This window comes from Schistocerca serialis, chromosome 1 (genome assembly GCF_023864345.2).
Source record: "Schistocerca serialis cubense isolate TAMUIC-IGC-003099 chromosome 1, iqSchSeri2.2, whole genome shotgun sequence".
In the NCBI taxonomy this organism is placed as follows: domain Eukaryota; kingdom Metazoa; phylum Arthropoda; class Insecta; order Orthoptera; family Acrididae; genus Schistocerca; species Schistocerca serialis.
In genome coordinates this window covers 687,997,948-688,016,932 of record NC_064638.1, presented here as the reverse complement: position 1 = coordinate 688,016,932, position 18,985 = coordinate 687,997,948, and the positions used below count along the sequence as shown (strand labels likewise).

Genomic DNA, 18,985 nt, shown 5'->3' with positions numbered 1-18,985 from the left:
GACACCGATTAATTCGGCCTTGAGCTAACTTAAGTTGCTCGCTTATCTAAGGGGCAAAGAGGTAAGTGGTGTGGCCACTGCAAAGTTCAAGGAATGTGAGGGAGGGGCGGGGGATATTTTATTATTGATCTTCCAGTGCTAATGACTCATGTGGATGCGTATCTCACACAGATCAGCTAATGTGGTATAAATTTCATATAGAAGTAACATGGATTTGTGAATGCACATTATGGAGACATTCATCTTCACATGCGGTATGTATATGCAGCAAGGAAAAGGAAATTAAATTAAGGCTACTGTAACACAATGCAATGAGTAGAAGGAAAATGACATTCATAAGTTCTACCAAACATCTGTGATTGTGTCTGATATTGCATAATGGATTTAAATGTAAGTACAGTACTGTTAGAAATCAGTAAATCATACACACACAGAAAACACAACAACACTTTGCCTGGCAATTACAGTGTCATAGCTTTGGGGTCGCTGAAGTTGGCAGCAAACTACATCTGTAAACCATCACTTCCACCCCTTTCCTGTTCCAGAGTTAAATAGTTCGTGGGAAGAATGGCACTATGTTATACTGGCATAGATGATTAAAGAATTGGGGGAATTTATCTTTTTGAGGGAACATTCTTAGCAAAAGCCTCAGATTTAGTAAAAACAAAAAGCTTATTGACAGTGTACTTGGTACTTTGAAGTTTCTGAATAAGTGAGCCTATGATGTTCCTTCAAAATTCAATTTTCCAGCTTGTCTGCATATTTTCTCAAACTATATCAACATAACTTAATGATATGAAATACTAACACCAGACATCGAAGTCAATCTATAGTCATAAACAGAGTTAATGACAAGGTCTTCTTTTACTTTTATGTTCACAGCAAACAGCCATGATATACATCCGTCATGCACATTAAAACAATACTGAAGTCTCGAGAACAATCTAAAAATAAATAATTTTTATGGTGTAGTTAAGCAGAAGCACACAAAAACTCTTAGATGCTGCTGTAACAATCAAGTATTATAAAATACTAACATAAAGTAATAAAACATGTACCAAAAAGAAATTTTATGATTTAGTGAAAATTAAAAGAAATATATGTGTAGGTCTTATTATGTATAATTACAGAGTACGTCAAGTTTTGCCAGTCTGTGTATTTTGTTTGCTATTTATTAATTTGATGGAGATCATACCTTTTAACAGCTGCCAAAGGTTTCTTGTTCTGTATTGTTGCTTTAGCTTGTTCATAAGTTATTCGCTGTGGCTTGAGGTTATTCAAAGGCTTTGGTCTAGAATTATTTCCCATTTTTGCAGAACTGGGCCTTGAATTGATTGTATGTGGTGCACTGAGACGTGCATCAAAATTCTTTTCTTTCAAGACATGGAAGCTGGCAACAGGAATGTGACTGCTGGACAATGCTCTTGGTGTTCCATGTCTGCTGGTGTTCTGCGGAGCCACAGGTATTCGACCTGTGGGTACAGTGCAAGTTACTAAACATACATACTGCACATTACATAGAAAACTGAACAGGTACACAACAAGTTTAATGAAATATAAAGTGCAGTGTTCCTGTTCAGTTTTATCAAAACATCTACCTACAGTAGCAAAATTTATCAAGTAAAAACTATAGGAAAAACATGCGAATGAATCAGGTAACAGAATGATGTAATACCATATATACTCTAATAATCCACGCACCCCAACTCTGAGGGGAGGGGAGGGGAGGGGAGGGGGGAAGCTTTAATTTGTTTTATTTGCAAAAAAAAAAAATTGCTCCAGCGTTATGATGTGTTCAAAAGTATGTATAATAACTACTGGTTTGAAGCAACGCTGCTGTACAGGTTGATACATCGTTAAAACGCAAGAGATTCAGAGACGTGCAGCTGGCCAGCTGGCCCATTAGACGGGCGGGCGGCCGGGGAACATTATCACCGCCAGCTGGGACTCAACGAATACCTACAATAGCAAAAAAAGAAATGTGAATTATCTTGTTTAAGAATTTGTTAATACGGTATGTGCAATAAAATATTTTAGTCAATACCAGTACATTTCCTCTCTTACCACTCTACTCATCACTTTCATTGTCATCACTAGCGGGAGAACCATTGTCGTCTTCACCATCTTCCCATAGAGCGTCATCCTCTGTTCCATCCAGTGAATTTGTGATTCCACATTTTTTAAAGGATTTTTCCACCAGTGGTTGCAGAATGGAGTTCCATGCACTTTTCACCCATTCACAAATCTGGGACAAATCCGACCGTTTGATTTTTCCACTAGGGGTGAACTTATGGTTTTCATCAGCCATCCATTGTGTATATGCTATTTAAGTGCAACTTTGAATGGCCGATTTATACACACATCTAGTGGTTGTAGGATGGATTTAGGCCTCCAGGGATAATGACCAAGTCAGTTTTCCCTTTTTGTATTTGTCTCGCACTTCCTTAGTTGTAAATCCGCGGAAGCTGTCCAGGACCAACATGTTGCGTAAATTCAGTAACGCACCGGGACGACGTTGCCAAACATGTGTCACCCAGTCAATTTTAAGTTCATTGTCCATCCACCCTTTCGGATTCGCTCTCACTAATACCAGTATACCTTTTACTGATATTTTCGGAATAGTTTTCCCTTTAAATATCACGCAAGGTGGTAGCTTTCGTCCATCGCCAGTTACACACATCACTGTACATCTTTGTTTCTCACTGCCGCCAGTTCGTGTCATGATGATGGATTCTCCTTTCCTGTTCACTGTGTTGTCGAGTGGCATCTCAAAATAGACTGGCGTTTGATCCACATTACCAATATAGGACTGTTTACGGCGCAGATTTATCGCATAACGATGAAAATTCACTATTTTTTCCTCGTAATCGCCTGGAAGCCGCTGAGCAATAGAGTTTTCCTCCAGAATCCTAAACCATTTCGGTTGAAAAATCTTGATAGCCAGCCCCGGCTAGCTTTGAAACTGGTAATGCCTAGTTCTTTGGTTAAAGACAATGCTTTAAGTTGGCACATTTAACTTGTCACCACGCATCCGTATTGTCGCTTCTGATCTATATAATCGCAGAGCCTTTTCTCGAGGTCCAGATGCTTCGCTTTTTGGCCGCGAAATGCCCGGTGATTACTATTAGTTCCTTGAAGCTGAATTTTATTTTTTCGCCAGTCGCAAATACAACTCTCACTCACGTCGTACTTTCTTCCTGCTGCACGGTTTCCAATATTCTCAGCTTCTTCAATAATTTTCACTTTTTCTTTAGCAGTGCACGAGTGATAACGAGAACTTGTAGCCATAATTAACAAGTTTGAATACGTTAATACTTCACTCCTAACATGCTACTGATGTGTGTCACACTGAGGCGACAACAATGCAATAGTATAATGGGATGTATTGTTGGTGGCGGAGCAGTACCAACTATGTTTTGAATAATCCGCGCACCCCAGTTTTTCGTCCTAAAATTCGGGAAAAAATGCGCAGATTATTCGAGTGTATACGGTAATTGTGTCTGTAGTGACAATGAAATGGAGATTAATAGGACAGAGCCAGGTGAATGGACGATAGACGGACTGAGAAAGTTTTTTGCTGGATTGCAAGAAATGATAGACTGGGACAACAACCTAATGCAAGTGGGGTGAAGACATTGGAAAACATGCCGGATTAGCTTAGATGCACATTGCTGATCATCAGGGAGCTGAAAAATTTGCATTTTTTGATAAATGCAAATAACTGATGAACTATTTTATCAAAGATAGTTGCAAATACCTTTATTTTATGCATATAAATATTGAAAATGGAGCCAATTTTTTTATTACTGGTATCATACATCATCTGGCCCAGTCCAATTTGGAAAATATGTGCATAAGAGTGTGTCTGTGAAATAGAAAGTGTGTGAGCACAATGACGTGTCAGTGGACTCAATGCTCTGCTGCCACACCAAATGTGGGTTGTGGCATGGAGTGGACAAGACAGATGCTGCAGAATGCAACTTAGTACTCAGCTGTGGAACCTAACATCTTAGAACGAAGAAACACTTTTACTTGTCTGCTATCTAAAGTTTAAAAGTTGATATAATGTGGCAGTTTGAGGTGGCAGGATTTTGAACTGTGGTTGCATCAAATACTGGTAGAGTTCACGCCTATTTACCATGTTTATAATGCTCAGCATGTTTATAACGCTCAGCAAACAACTGCACAGTATTCATTCCCTTGCTCATAGTTTTCTTTTTTTATTTCGAAATGAGTGAAAAGACTAATTCTCGCCTATTACAGATTTCGATTACAACCTCCACAACACTAGAAGAAACTGGTGATCCTGGTGGCCACGTGTCACTTCTGCTTTTGCAGAAACTGGTTGTCGGCTGTTGCTTTTAGAGAGTGAGGCTGCACTTCTTTCCCAGTACTACTTATGCGCCCTCTGGCGATCAGAATTGTAGTCTTTTTCTTCTTCTGCCCCCTGCTGGTGTCCGTCAACATATGGTGGCTGCACTATGCACTATAGCGAATGGAAAACCAAACTTGTCAGCATATTTTGACAGTACCAAAATTCTCCCCCTACCACGTGGATAGTTATTTTTTGTTCTCCATCTACACCAAGTACCTTCCCTGTTCTGCCTGGAGCGTTGTCAAGTAACTATCAACATTATTTAAACTAAGGTTACCAATGTATCAGTAAAGAACCTTTATTCTTTCCATGTATTTAGAAATTCTTTCACAGAAATGCCTTTTGTTTTATAAGCATAATCCGTATCACTTCAGGCAGTGGAGGGGTTGGGGTTTATCTGCATAATCTCGGATGGTATTGAATTTAGCAATTTAGGAGTAAGTAAGAAACTTTTTTTTTTCTCAAAAAAAAAAAAAAAAAAAAAAAAAACTTGACACTGCGAACACCATTTTGAAGATACGAATTTTGGAAAAAATTTTAAAATGCCGTATCTCTAACACTTCTAGATATTTTGTAAGACAATTGCTTTATGATTACAATGGTATCCTCCATTTGTACATATCTATCAAAGTTCTTTTACTGCTGCCTTTCGATTTTTTTTTTTTTTTTTTTTTACAGATGTATTGTGGTCATCCAGTACTAATTTGTTTACGGAAGAGGCTTCTAAGAAATCTGAGACCATACAGTGAATTCTGTGTTTTCATGAGGAATTTGCCAGTTGCAGTGTGTTTTGTGAAAAGGACTGTTTGAAATGTCTTCTGACTGGGGTCACAGGAGAGTGAAGTGTGCTGACTAACCTTTGTTCAGGTTGGGAATAAGTGTTCTCATTTGAACACACTGTTTCAAAGTGAAGATGTTTCCAGTGATGACTTTTTGTGTTCTAAATGTTTTGACAGTATAACAACAATGATAGTATCTGAACAAGGTGAAGCTTCCCATGGTGCAGATTTTGCATCAGTAGAGAAGAATTAAATACTATGAATCAGTCAACTACAAAGGCAGGTGTTAGTCATGTTAAGAAAGCGTGGTCAGTGAAGTTGAGTCATAAGCTCTACACATCAAGAAAGCAAAGAGAAATTACTACAGCTATGGATGAATACAGTACAGCAAAACTGATCACACTCTTCAAAGTAGAAATTCCATCTTCAAAAGAAAATTAAGCAAAGCACTCTTGCACCTCTCGCCAGGGATTTTTCACAAATATCAATTCAGCTGTTGAATATTGTGCATCCTGCAATGAAAAGGTGGAAGTTGACATTTTCAAAGAAAACAATTTGAATCACATTTCATCAGTATCAAAGTACATGGCACACAAATCAAGAAGTGTGAGGTGCGTAAAAGGAGTCTTTGGAAGACAAGATCCCTATTAAGGTCACCCTATAGAAGCAGCTGAAGTTCAAATAGTGCAGTCATTTTATCTGGAAGATATATGGGACTGTTCTCGCCAGACTGCCAACAAAAAAGAACTAAAACTGTAACAGCTGAAGGTAAAAAAGTTGCGAAAGTGAAGAGGTACATGACTCATAGTATTAAAGAAACTTCTGCAATTTATAAGAGCAACTATACGACTTCACATATTGGAAGATCAAAATTTTATGCACTACCACCTAAGTGGGTAGTTCCACACCCACCTAGAGATGTCTGTCTAAGTGTTTACTGCACAAATTTTGAACTTTGTGTGGTAACTTTGAAGAACTTACTGGAGCACGTGACATACGACATCTTGGTTGGGCTGTGAAGTCATTAGTACTCTGTGACGTAAAGTGAGAGACTTGTTTGTTTCAGGAATGTGGTGACAGCCCTGAAACAGAGGACTATCTTTTACAGACACTTTGCCTGGATGACGTAATTGATACCTCTGCAGAGATTACATATCCGACATGGGAGGAAAATAAACTAATTAAGAAAACTGTTGCCTTTGACAGTTTCATTGATGAACTTGGTAAAAAGTCAGTGAAAGCAGTAACATATCAGCATCTGAAGAAACTGCAACAACACATTGCAGAAGTGAAAGGGTGTGTACAGGCTGAAGAACTTTGTTTAGTACTTCACTGTGATTTTGCTGAGAACTGGTCTGTAATACGACCATAAGAAGTACAGTGGTATCATTGGAGTAATGACCAGGTTTCACTTTTTACAGAACTGACACATTTTCAAAACAAGACCACAAACGTTGCAGTTATAAGTGATGACACAGGACATGACTCAGCACATGCTTTGCTAGCAATGCACGAAATTCTTCAACTGCAAATGGGGACAGAGCAAGATCATCATTATTTCTGATGGTACTCCTCCTAGTCATTTTAAAAATTGTTACCAGGTGTAAGTCACTTGTGCCAACTGACTGGGTATACAGTGCTACTGGTCACGGGAAGCGGCTTTGTGATGGTGTACGAGGCCTGCTGAAGCACTATGTTACAAAACATAATTTTTCCAGACCAAATGTGATTCAGAATGCTGAGGATTTTATGAGAGTCGTGAAATCTTGCACATCCACAGCCCTCATTCTTTTGTCCAAAGAGGAAATCGAAGAATGTCATGATTAGAAAAAAGGAGAATGGTCCAAACAAACGACTCCTGTGAAAGGAATTCAGAAGAGACATGTCTGAACTCAAAGGGATGGGCTAACTCATATTGCACACACTTTAAAGAGCAAGAAAGAAGAAATTTCATTCATTCTGCCAACACCTCAGAAAGGGCAGGATAATATTCAGATTCACAACCTGAGGAGGGGGATCATTGTGGCGTGTGTGTATGACTGTAACTGGTGGATTGCAGAGATAATAGATACCAGTTAGGAGTTAAACGAAATTGTAGTGAACTTTATGCTACCACATGGACCAGCTGCTGGATATAGGTTTCCAGCTGAAGGACAGCAACAATGCCATCAGCGTTCACTTCTTGTTCACAATGTTTTGAAGGTTGTAAGTGTTCCAGTTCCTATTGGTTCAACAGGAAGGCATCATTCTATATCAAAGGAAAATACTGAAGCAGTGGAACACATTTTTAGTACATTAACTGACTAATTTCAGTACAAAACAGGGTGCACAGACGATGGATAAACTGAAACCTTTAAGTCTTTGGACCTTTCACATATATTTTGGAACCATTTAAAATGCTTGAAACATGACTCTTACTCATCTTTCAAAACTAAAATTAATGATATCAATATAATAGAGGGAACCCGTGTGGGGTTGTTAGTACCCCCATCGGGCGCCTCCCCAGGTGGCGGATAGGGGAATGCCTCCTAGATATAGGTGGTACTGGGGAAATCAAATACCCAGGGCGGACCAAAAACTAATGAAATGTAGCGTCTGAACCCCTAGAGGAGCTGCTACAAACAGCGTCTGTTCTCCATGTTAGGAGCGGCTGAACACACACTCTGGAACTTACAATCCCAGTTTTAACCTCGGAATGGCCCAAAAAGCCATCTCCCCCGTGAATTTCAAACGACTATGCATGATGTCAATTTCTCTAGATAGAACTATTCCAGGAGGTAACCAATCCTCCGCCGCTAACAGCAGCGCAATCAGGCCTAAGGATTCTGGAGAGCCTGAAGCACCACGTCGTTCAAGGAATTCAAAATCCTTGAATCTGAAGAAAAACAACGTACATTTCTTTGGAACCCTAAATATTAACTCGCTCTTGAAGCCGGGAAAACTGAAGCAGCTCACCAAAGTCTTGAAGGTATATAAAATCCAAATATGTGTGCTGCAGGAAACCAGATTTACAGATGAAGATTTAATGGATTATGAAGGATACAGGATATTTAAAGGAAAGAAAGGCTGGAACCCATGTGGAAGAGGCCTTCCCCACCTTGGAACTGGCTTCATCGTGAAATCTAACTGGGTAAACTCAATAACCGACTTCCAGTCACCTAATGAATGCTTGTCTTTTCTCACATTCCGCGCCCTAAATAAAACCTATACACTTATTAATTGCCACGCACCCATCAACAATGACAATAAGAAAAACCCTCAGAAAGTAGATACATATTGGGAATCTCTAGACCACGAACTTTCTAAAATCCCAACAGCAAATGTGAAAATACTGTTTGGGGACTTCAATGCACAAATAGGCCAAAAAAAAAAAAAAAAAAAAAAAAAAAAAAAAAAAAAATTACAAAAAAACAGTAGGAAACTACCCGGCTCACAAAAGGACAAACAGAAATGGAGAAAGATTAATAGAACTATGCAAGGGTCATAACTTAAAATTAATGTCTACAAATTTCAAAAAACCTTCTAAGAAACAGAAAACATGGAAATCACCAAACACAAGTATTGGAGAGTTCCAGATAGATCACATAGCCACCACACACTATAATCAAAAAGAAATAACGAATGTGAGAGTTCGGAAAGGGACAAACATTGTAACTGACCACTACTTATCGACAATCAAATTAAATTTCATACCACAAAGAAAGAAACAAATACAAAACAGGAAACCTCAAAAGATAGACGCAAACATCTTGAAAGAGAAAAGAGAAGAATTCTGTCAAAACATAGTTATATGTTCGGATAAATGGGAAGATATAAAAGAAGGAATGATACGAGCTGCTCAAGAAGTCGCAAAAATGAAAAAGAGAAAGAAACACGAATGGTGGGATGAGACATGTGAGGAAGCAATAGAACAAAGGATGAAGCCGTGGAAGAAATGGCACTCAACCAAAAGTGATAAGGACTACCTGGAGTTCAAACAGCAAAGATCTACAGCAAAACTCATTAGAACAGATCCTTTTACAGCACGTTCAGACAGAAACTACAAAAATATGTAGCACCAAATCTATGTTTTAAAGATACCAGTGGAAAACTGGCAATAAATAATGAAGAAAATTGTGAAATATTAGCAAAATATTTTGAACAACTCCTCAACTGTCAGGAACCTACTGAAAAATTACCAGCCAACACCCCAAACACAGTAAACAATAATTCTGAACCCCCATGCCTCATAGAAATCAGAGAAATCATTAAAAACCTTAAGAACAATAAAGCACCAGGGGAAGACAGGATAACTGCAGAAATGTGGAAAAGTGTGGATAATACAACTCAAGAAAAACTACCGGGAATAATCAATGAGATTTGGAGAACGGAACGTATACCGGAAGAATGGAAAACTGCATTAATCCACCCCATCTTCAAGAAAGGGGATAAAACCGATGCAAATAACTACAGAGGGATATCTTTACTTCCGGTAACGTATAAAATTCTATCTAAGGCCCTACAAAACAGATTGGAGAAACAACTTGATCAAGAAATTGGTGAATACCAAGCAGGCTTTAGGAAGGGAAGATCTTGTGTGGAGCAAATTTTAAACTTGAAGTTAATTATTAAATACAGACGATTAAGAGGAAAAGACATCTTTATCACGTTTGTTGACTTCAAGAAGGCGTACGACTCCGTTATAAGAACAACCTTTGTTAACATCCTTAGTGAGTTTGGAGCAGACAAGAAAACAGTCGCAATCGTCAAAGAAACACTTACGGATACCTATGCAAAAGTAAAGTTCCGTGGTAAAGTATCCAGACCATTCAAAATCAGAACAGGATTAAGACAAGGAGATGGGTTGTCACCTACCCTATTCAACTGTGTGTTAGAAAAAGTTATTAGAGAGTGGAGGAAGAAAACGACTGAAGAAGGAATACAAAAAATCAGATTAGGAAGAATAAAGGATGGATTAGAAGTAGATTGCCTCGCTTTTGCTGATGACTTAGCGATTCTGGCAGGAAGTTTGGAAGAAGCAGTCAAACAGATCAATATTCTGAATGAAACAGCAGAAAAAGCAGGACTGAAAATATCCTTTGAAAAGACAGAGTACCTAACCAACGTAAAAGAGGCACCGAACAATATGATTACAAAGTATGGCCAGATAAAGAAGGTTTCTACTTTCAAATATTTAGGGGAAATCATCCAGCCCAATGCTTCAGATAAAGAAGGAAATAAAACAAGAACAAGAAAAATGGAAATGACATTCCAGCTAACAAAAAATGTGTACAACGAGAAGTCAGTATCAATTAACGCAAAAATAAGGCACTACAACACTGTGATTAAGCCAGAGTGTCTGTATGCATCGGAATGTTTAGCAATGAACACTAACAAGGAAATGGAAGCTATAGCAAAAAAGGAGCGAAAAATCATTAGAAGAGTACTTGGGCCGAGGTTTGAGAATGGGACTTGGAAGCTTAGAAGTAATAGAGAAGTGTATGACAAAATTGAGAAAGTGGGAGATACTATGAGGAAGAGAAGAGTAAGCTTTTATGCCCATTTGAAAAGAATGAATGATGAAAGGCTGACAAAGAAAATATTCATGTTTTTTGACAAAACCCCCAGAACCCAAATTACCTGGTTCAAAGAAGTCAAAGCAGACTTAGAGGAGATGGGTATAGGAGAAGATGATATAACCAACGGAGACTTAATGAGAGACAAAATTCAACATTTTGAAGGATTTGAAGTGAAGAAGAGAAGAACTGGAGGAACAGTGTGGACAGAAGACCGAAGGGAGCAGCACAGAGAGAGGATGAAGACATATTGGCAGAAGAGAAAAGAGGAGGAGCGCAATAGGAGAAATGTACATTGAAAAATAGTAGTTTAACGCGGTCCCTAGACGGCCAAAATCGGAGAGGGGGGGAATAAAAAAATAAAATAAAATAAATAATAGAGGGAAACATTCCACGCAGGAAAAATATATTTTAAAACAAAGATGATTTGACTTACCATACGAAAGTGCTGGCAGGTCAATAGAAAAACAAACAGACACATACATACACACAAATTCAAGCTTTCGCAACAAACTGTTGCCTCATCAGGAAAGAGGGAAGGAGAGGGAAAGACTAAAGGAAGTGGGTTTTAAGGGAGAGGGTAAGGAGACATTCCAATCCCGGGAGTGGAAAGACTTACCTTAGGGGGAAAAAAGGACGGGTATGCACTTGCGCGCACACACACATATCCATCCACACGTAGACATATTTAAAGACAACGAGTTTTTGTCTTTAAATATGTCTGCTTGTGTCTGTATATGTGTGGATGGGTGTGTGTGTGTGTGTGTGTGTGTGTGTGTGTGTGTGTGTGTGTGTGTGTGTGTGTGTGTGTGTGTGTGTGTGTGTGCGCACTTGCGCGTGCGCAAGTGTATACCCGTCCTTTTTTCCCCCTAAGGTAAGTCTTTCCGCTCCCGGGATTGGAATGACTCCTTATCCTCTCCCTTAAAACCCACTTCCTTTCATCTTTCCCTCTTTCCTGATGAGGCAACAGTTTGTGGCGAAAGCTTGAATTTTGTGTGTATGTATGTGTCTGCCTGTGTTTCTATCGACCTGCCAGCGCTTTCGTATGGTAAGTCACATCATCTTTGTTTTTAAATATAAAACTAAAATTATGTTAAATAAGGCTAGGTTTTGATTTTTATGAGCCTGTTATGTGATAAAGTGTTAATGTAACAGGTTTTATGTATGGCAAAAATTTCAATTAAAACCTGTTCAAACTAAAAGTGGAAGCTCGCCTTTTCAGGGAATGCAGAACTATATGGTACTAATTAAGAGGGAGGGGGGGGGGGGGGGGAATTATGGATTGGCATTTTTTAAAACAGGTTTTTTCCATAAATTATTAAAAAGTTGACAATGCTATAGTAAAACAACTTTGACACGTAAGTCCAAATAGAGGATATCTTTGTAATCATAAAGCAATTATCTTTCAAATAAATAATAATAATAATAATAAAAACCAACAAAATATCTATAACTTTTCTAGAGATACAGCATTTGAAAATGTTTTCCAAATTCGCATCCTCAAAATGGTATGTGCAGTGTCATCTTTGGAAGGCAGTTATCTCAGAGCAGAAATTTTTTTTGGAGAAAACAAAAAATGTACATTCCTTACTTAATCCTTCATTTTAACATCTGCTAAATTCAGTAACATCCAAAACTACAAAGGTAAGATTTTTTCATAGCCTGCCTGAATTGATATGGACTAATGAATACTAAATAAGTTCTTCTCATACCTTACTGTGTTGGTGACAAAATTGGAGTATGGCTTTTTTTCTGGTAGAATAATCCGGAAAAGTTTCAATACATTTCAGTTTTTTTTTTATTTTTTTACATTCAAAAAGTGGTTTCTTCACTAATGTTTTTTTGTCTTTATTGTGCACATCTTGTATCATTTTACTGCAACAATGCTTTCCCTTTTTCATTGAAACAATTTCATGCATAAGCTATTGAAAGGTTGTAAGCCATATTACTACTATCCGCCATGCTGGAATAGCACCACTAAGAGGTGGTAAAGATACAGGGAGCTCTTGTATAGAAGACCAGCAGCAGAATGTTGCACTACTGAATTGTGAGGTTATCAACAACAAGTTATGGTGTACATTCCATTAAATATAACGGCTGCTTCTTAATTTTCATATTACCATGATAGTGCTATCTGTACTACGAACTAATCATTTGCAATGGCTGTCAAACTGCCTTTCTGACATCACAAAACTCGTGTCTCTTTCTGACCTACTAACATTTTTATGAACATAGAATATAAAATGTAATATTGATGCACTTACTGACAGCATTTCGTGCCCTTTTCTCCACTGGCTTGACAACTGCAAATGGCTTTAGTTGTATCTCTTTGTCGTTGCCATCAACTGCCTACAAAAAGACAAAATAATTACATTGGTATGTAACTTATTAAGTATAAGGTACATTTGTAATTTGGTTACCTAAAACCCCAGATGAATTAAAGAAGAAAAGCAAAATAGTACTTCCATAAATTAATTATTTGGTTGATATGTAAGTCCATAGTGTTTTTCCATAATTTTAGTAAATATAACAGATACACAGAACAGAGACATTAGGCATCAATAATATATTCTCTTTCACTATTCACAACAGTCTTCCAATGCTGGGGTAACTTTTCAAATCCGCAACTGTAGAAATCGTGTGGTTTTCTACATCTACATCCATACTCTGCTGGTCACCTGACGGTGTGTGGCAGATGGTACCTTGAGTACCACCTCTATTGGTTCTCCCTTCTATTCCAGTCTCGTACTGTTCGCGGAAAGAAAGACTGTCGGTATGCCTCTGTATGGGCTCTAATCTCTCCGATTTTATCCTCATGGTCTCCTTGGGAGATATACGTAGGAGGGAGCAATATACTGCTCGACTTCTCAGTGAAGTTATGTTCTCAAAACTTCAACAAAGCCCGTACCAAGCTGTTGAGCACCTCTCTTGCACAGTCTTCCACTGGAGTTTATTATCTCCGTAACGCTTTCGCGATTACTAAATGATCCTGTAACGAAGCGCGCTGCTCTCCGTTGGATATTCTCTATCTCTTCTATCAACCCCATCTGGTACGGACCCCACACTGGTGAGCAGTATTCAAGCAGTGGGCGAACAAGCGTACTGTAACCTACTTCCTTTGTTTTCAGATTGCATTTCCTTAGGATTCTTCCAATGAATCTCAGTCTGGCATCTGCTTTACCGACTATCTACTTTATATGATCATTCCATTTTAAATCACTCCAAATGCCTACTCCCAGATAATTTATGGAATTAACTGCTTCCAGTTGCTGACCTTCTATATTGTAGCTAAATGATAAGGGATCTTTCTTTCTAAGCATTTGCAGCACATTACACTTGTCTACATTGAGATTCAATCGCCATTCCCTATACCATGCATCATTTCGTTGCAGATCCTCCTGCATTTCAATACAATTTTCCACTGTTGCAACCACTTGATATACTACAGCATCATCCGCAAAAAGCCTCAGTGAACTTCCGATGTTATCCACAAGGTCATTTTTATATATATTGTGAACAGCAACGGTCCTACGACACACCCCTGCGGCACACCTGAAATCACTCTTACTTCAGAATACTTCTCTCCATTGAGAATGACATGCTGTGTTCTATCTAGGAGCTGTTCAGTCCAATCACACAATTGGTCTGATAGATCATATGCTCTAACACTGTTCATTAAACGACTGTGGGGAACTGTATCAAAGTGAAGTGAAGAACTCATCGAGCCATGTTCAGAGTGCATTGTCATCCGGAAAGGAACTTCTTTCAACGTTATTTGACAGAGAGGAAAAGACGAAAATTTGAGGGCACAAGATTCGGTGAATAAGGTGGGTGCAGAATGACTTCCCAACCCAACTTCTGTATAGTGTTTTTTGTCAGTTTAGCGGAACGCACATGAGTATTATCATGGAAAAGCATCACTTCATGCAGTCTTCCCAGTTGTCGTTCTTGAATTGCATCTGCAAGACGTCTCAGTTGTTCACAATAAATCACCAATGATGATTACACTTTAGGCAAGTAATTTGTAGTATACCACACTGTTTCTGTTCTACCAAATGCAGAACATTATTTTTTGTTGATGCGCTCAGGTCTTTTTAGGGGGAGCTGCTCCACTGTTTGGACACAATCATTCCTTTCTTTTCCTTACACTACCATAAAAACGCCATTTCTCATAACCAGTAACAATACATGACAGGAGCAGTTGAGACTGTTCATGAGCCAGCTGATGATGAGTAAACAGATGCATGTATGGCCACCCGCTGATTTTTGTGATTTTGGCTTTGAGCATGCAGTACCCGTACACCTGATTCAAAAATCTTCTCCATTGCATGCAAATATCACACTATAGGAAATGATCAGAGTTCATCACATTTGCCAGTTCTTGGGTACAATGATGCGAATTAATGCATTCAAACAATTTTCATCAAACCCCAAACATCATCTTGAACGTGAGGAGTCACTGATGTTAAAACGATGCTCCTTAAAACGAGAAAACCATTTTCTTGCCATGCTCTGTCCAATGGCGTTATTCCCATGCATGACAACTGTTTCCAGCTGCCACCACTGCTTTACCTCTCTACTGAATTCAAACAGAAGAATATGTTCCCATTTCTCAATTTGGCACTCCATTTTCTAGCTCCACTGACTATCTCCAAATGACAATATGGAAACTCAAATAGCAACAGTGAGCGACAAAGCGAAACTAACAATTAATAAATAAACCCAAAGCAACCGCAATACCAACGTGCAAAACAAAAATGCTACTAACTTACACACCAACCTATAGTATTTTTTCAATTTGAATTGTCCCATTGCATACGAATAGCCAATAAGATTCAGATATTCATGACCATGAAAGTGGATGCTTTGTTTCCAATATGGCCATTCACAATGTAAACAAGAGCAGCATGGCTGCAGAGAACACTCCATTTGTGTTCAACTATCCTTAACATATAAGCTACAGAAATTTTGAGAAGAGGAATAGTTTTCTTGGTGAATCAAATTTGAAGCACTACCAATCTATTCACAAGAAAAGAAGCCAGTGATGCTTTTCTTAGCCCTACATCATCATGTAGCATATGGATACCCTACCCCAAAAAAAGAAAGACACCTATTGTCAGACTTTCTACAACTTAGTGTATTTGTTCCTTTCATGATACTAATTAAGGAACCAAAATATTTCTGCTCCATCACAAACCATATAGATTTTACAGCCTGTTAAATTTTTTGAAATATAACAAATTTTGGTTGCTGGGTGAAGGAAATACAGTATGTTAAAATATACAAAATAATTTTATTTTTTCCGTATTCACCCACAAATACTGATAAAATTGTTTACTATAAATCAATATGTAAAGAGTTCAAAGAAATGTGAATTATAAAGTTATGAAATTTCTTCACATGTCCAGGAAAAAATATTTAGTTGGAGTGTTCAAATTTTTTAAAACCAAATATGGAGACCCACACTAAGAGCAATATCATTGCAAGGGAAAAGGATAATCAAAAACCATTTTTTAATTCTTGTTCTAATCGATATACTCTATCAAACGAGAAAATGAAATTAATGGGATGTTTACTTCTTTGTTTTTATGTAATGCTTTGAACTAATTATCTATTGCTTCTTTCCGTACGAGTTTTGGAATCAAGTATGTTGCAGCTTTGCAGAAGTGCACAGCATCATACCACTGTTCCCTCATTTCTGCAAACTGCTGAACAACATTCATTTATACTGTGTACAGGCATGTATAGCTTAGCTATTTTAGTAAGTAATTCTCCAGTTTCATATAGGAGAAAAAGATATATTAAAACAGTGTCGAAGTAGCTGTGAATGACATATTCCAACTGACAACTGAGCCCAGCCTCTAAATAATACAGTGGACAATAATTATTGTGATAAGCCTGACTAGTTACAGTGCTTTCAACACTTCATTTTATTTTGCTGTGTAACGGAGAAATGCAGTGTTGGGACAGCCATACAATCTACTGAACTGCCCGACATTTAATTCTCTTAAAACTGAGAATGGAAGCAGGTGCCAAGTTAAAAACGTGCCTTTGAATAGTATATGGTTTCAAAAAAAGGGTTACTGCCGCTCCATCAAGAAACATAAATTGTCAATTAAAAAAACACTTGGAATTATAACCAGATCACAGAGTAGACAAATTTCATCAAAGGGCTACAAAGTACATTCAGCGAAACTGGATGTTCCCCTACGGAACTGCATATCCTCGACAAACATAGTAGATTATCCTGTGGCAAAGAAAAATTAAAACGAGTGCATGAAAACCTAAAACGAAAAATGTTAGCTGTTCTTAAAGTGTATTTACCATAGCGGGGGGGGGGGGGGGGGGGGGGGGGGGGGGAGCCCACAACTAGGAAATAAATGTGGGGAGAAGGTATGGACAAACTTGTTGATGTCACTAACAATGAGTTACTCACTACATCACAAAACAAACGGCTTCAGATGCTGACAACTCCGGCTGCACTTAATTGGAGCTCAAAAACTATTCGAAGAGAAGTGTCTTTTAGCAGCATTTTAAAACAGAAAATTTGAGTCCTGGAACTACAGAGTTAATAAATATGTTTTATCAGAATAATGAGCAGTACAGCATCTTTCCTGGTACGAAAGACGCTGTGAGTATAGGAAGAAACAATACAAAAGAAAACAATTGATTTCATATAATCTTCACGGGCTCTACTCAGTATTTTCAGTTGGAATATCCTGACTTAAAAATTGGTTTTTCGAAATTTTGTTCTCTGACATTTAAGTGGCACATTTTGGTTGGCACCAATAGCACACAGTGGCTTTCACACAATACATCAAAATGTTCTACTGATTCATGGAGCTGTACAGGAGAGAATTACAAAGAACTTATTTCATATAATGTTTGTGAAGGAGCAGGAAGAAAATGTATGCCGAGGAATTGTGACGAGTGTCCCTTAAAAGATTGTATTGTCCATTTTCTCCACTCAAAATTTGAGGAAAATAATCCAGACATTAAATGAACAAGATTCTATAAAGTGCAGTCAGCGGCTTTCAACTGACAACTGAAATTATGCGGTGCTGAAGTTTAGTTGGGGACTTCACTGATAAGATAGTGTGGCAGCTGAACAAGTTAATAGCACATTCAAACACAGCAAAATCACAAACCTTTTTTTCCCAGTGATGGCTGAACTGGCCAGTATAAAAATAAATATAATTTAATGAATCTGTGTTTGCATCAGAAAGAATTTCAGCTCGAAGCACAGAGGTCATTTTTTGCAATTAGTGACGGTAAAACAGAGTGAGGTATAGGTGGTACTATAAGACACTTAGGTAAGACAAAGTCTCCAGCAATGTCTGGACAGGCAGATAATGACAACAACCATAAATGGACTTCTCAAATTTTTCTATGCCAATATTACAAATATTAACTTAAATCTTATCTCTAACATAATGTTTGATTCAACTTGCCGGCCTTTGCAGAATAGCATGAAAAAGATTCAGACTGCTAACAACAAGAAAGAGTAATGACCCAGAAACCGCCAAATATTATAAAAACTACTGTGCTACATTATGAAAGGTTATTAAAAAGTCCAGAAGCATGTGCATCATGCCTGAGATTAAAACCTCTGATAACAAAATCAAATCAATTTGGATTATTATTACGAGGGAGACAGGGCAACCAAGAGTACAGGATGATGGCATCACCATCGAAGCGAATGGAAACTTGATAAACAAGCCGGAAGTCGAAAACATTTTGAATAATCATTTTTTAAATGTTGTAGACAAAATAGGATCTAAATGTTCATTAGAAGAAGCAAGGCAGTTAATGGAAGAGGCCTTACCCACACCATTTGATACAATTGAAATTCCACCCACCTCTCCTTCTGAAATTAGGAAGATAACAAACTCTCTCAAAAATAAAAGCTCACATGGAATTGATGGCATTTTCAGCAAGATAATAAAAGCTTGTTCCCAAGAAATAAGTGGGATTCTTAGCCACATATGTAATAGCTCTCTGAAGCAGGGTATTTTCCCAGATAGACTGAAGTATGCCATTGTTAAACCACTGCATAAAAAAGGGGATACGTCTGATGTCAACAACTACTGCCCAATCTCTCTTCTGACTGCCTTACCCAAAATTCTTGAAAAAGTAATGTATTGTAAAGTAGCTTCACACCTTTGTAAAAATAAAGTTTTAACAAAATGTTAGTTTGGTTTCCAGAAGGGTTTTTCCAACCGAAAATGCTATATATACTTCCACTAATGAAATATTAAATGCTCTGAGTAACCGGA

The 18,985-nt window shown here is 38.0% G+C and overlaps 1 protein-coding gene across 8 annotated transcripts in view; it reads right to left on the bottom strand.

The window, feature by feature from the left end:
- Nucleotides 1–18,985, bottom strand: part of LOC126480439 (muscle M-line assembly protein unc-89-like) — a 263,864-nt gene that overhangs the window by 7,984 nt on the left and 236,895 nt on the right. For all 8 annotated transcript variants that reach the window (XM_050103867.1, XM_050103868.1, XM_050103871.1 and 5 more), the window contains 2 exons: nt 12,974–13,058; nt 1,196–1,472 (listed from right to left, as the gene is read on the bottom strand). In XM_050103867.1, coding sequence (XP_049959824.1) covers nt 1,196–1,472; nt 12,974–13,058 — 362 coding nt within the window. The remainder of the gene's footprint in view (nt 1–1,195; nt 1,473–12,973; nt 13,059–18,985) is intronic.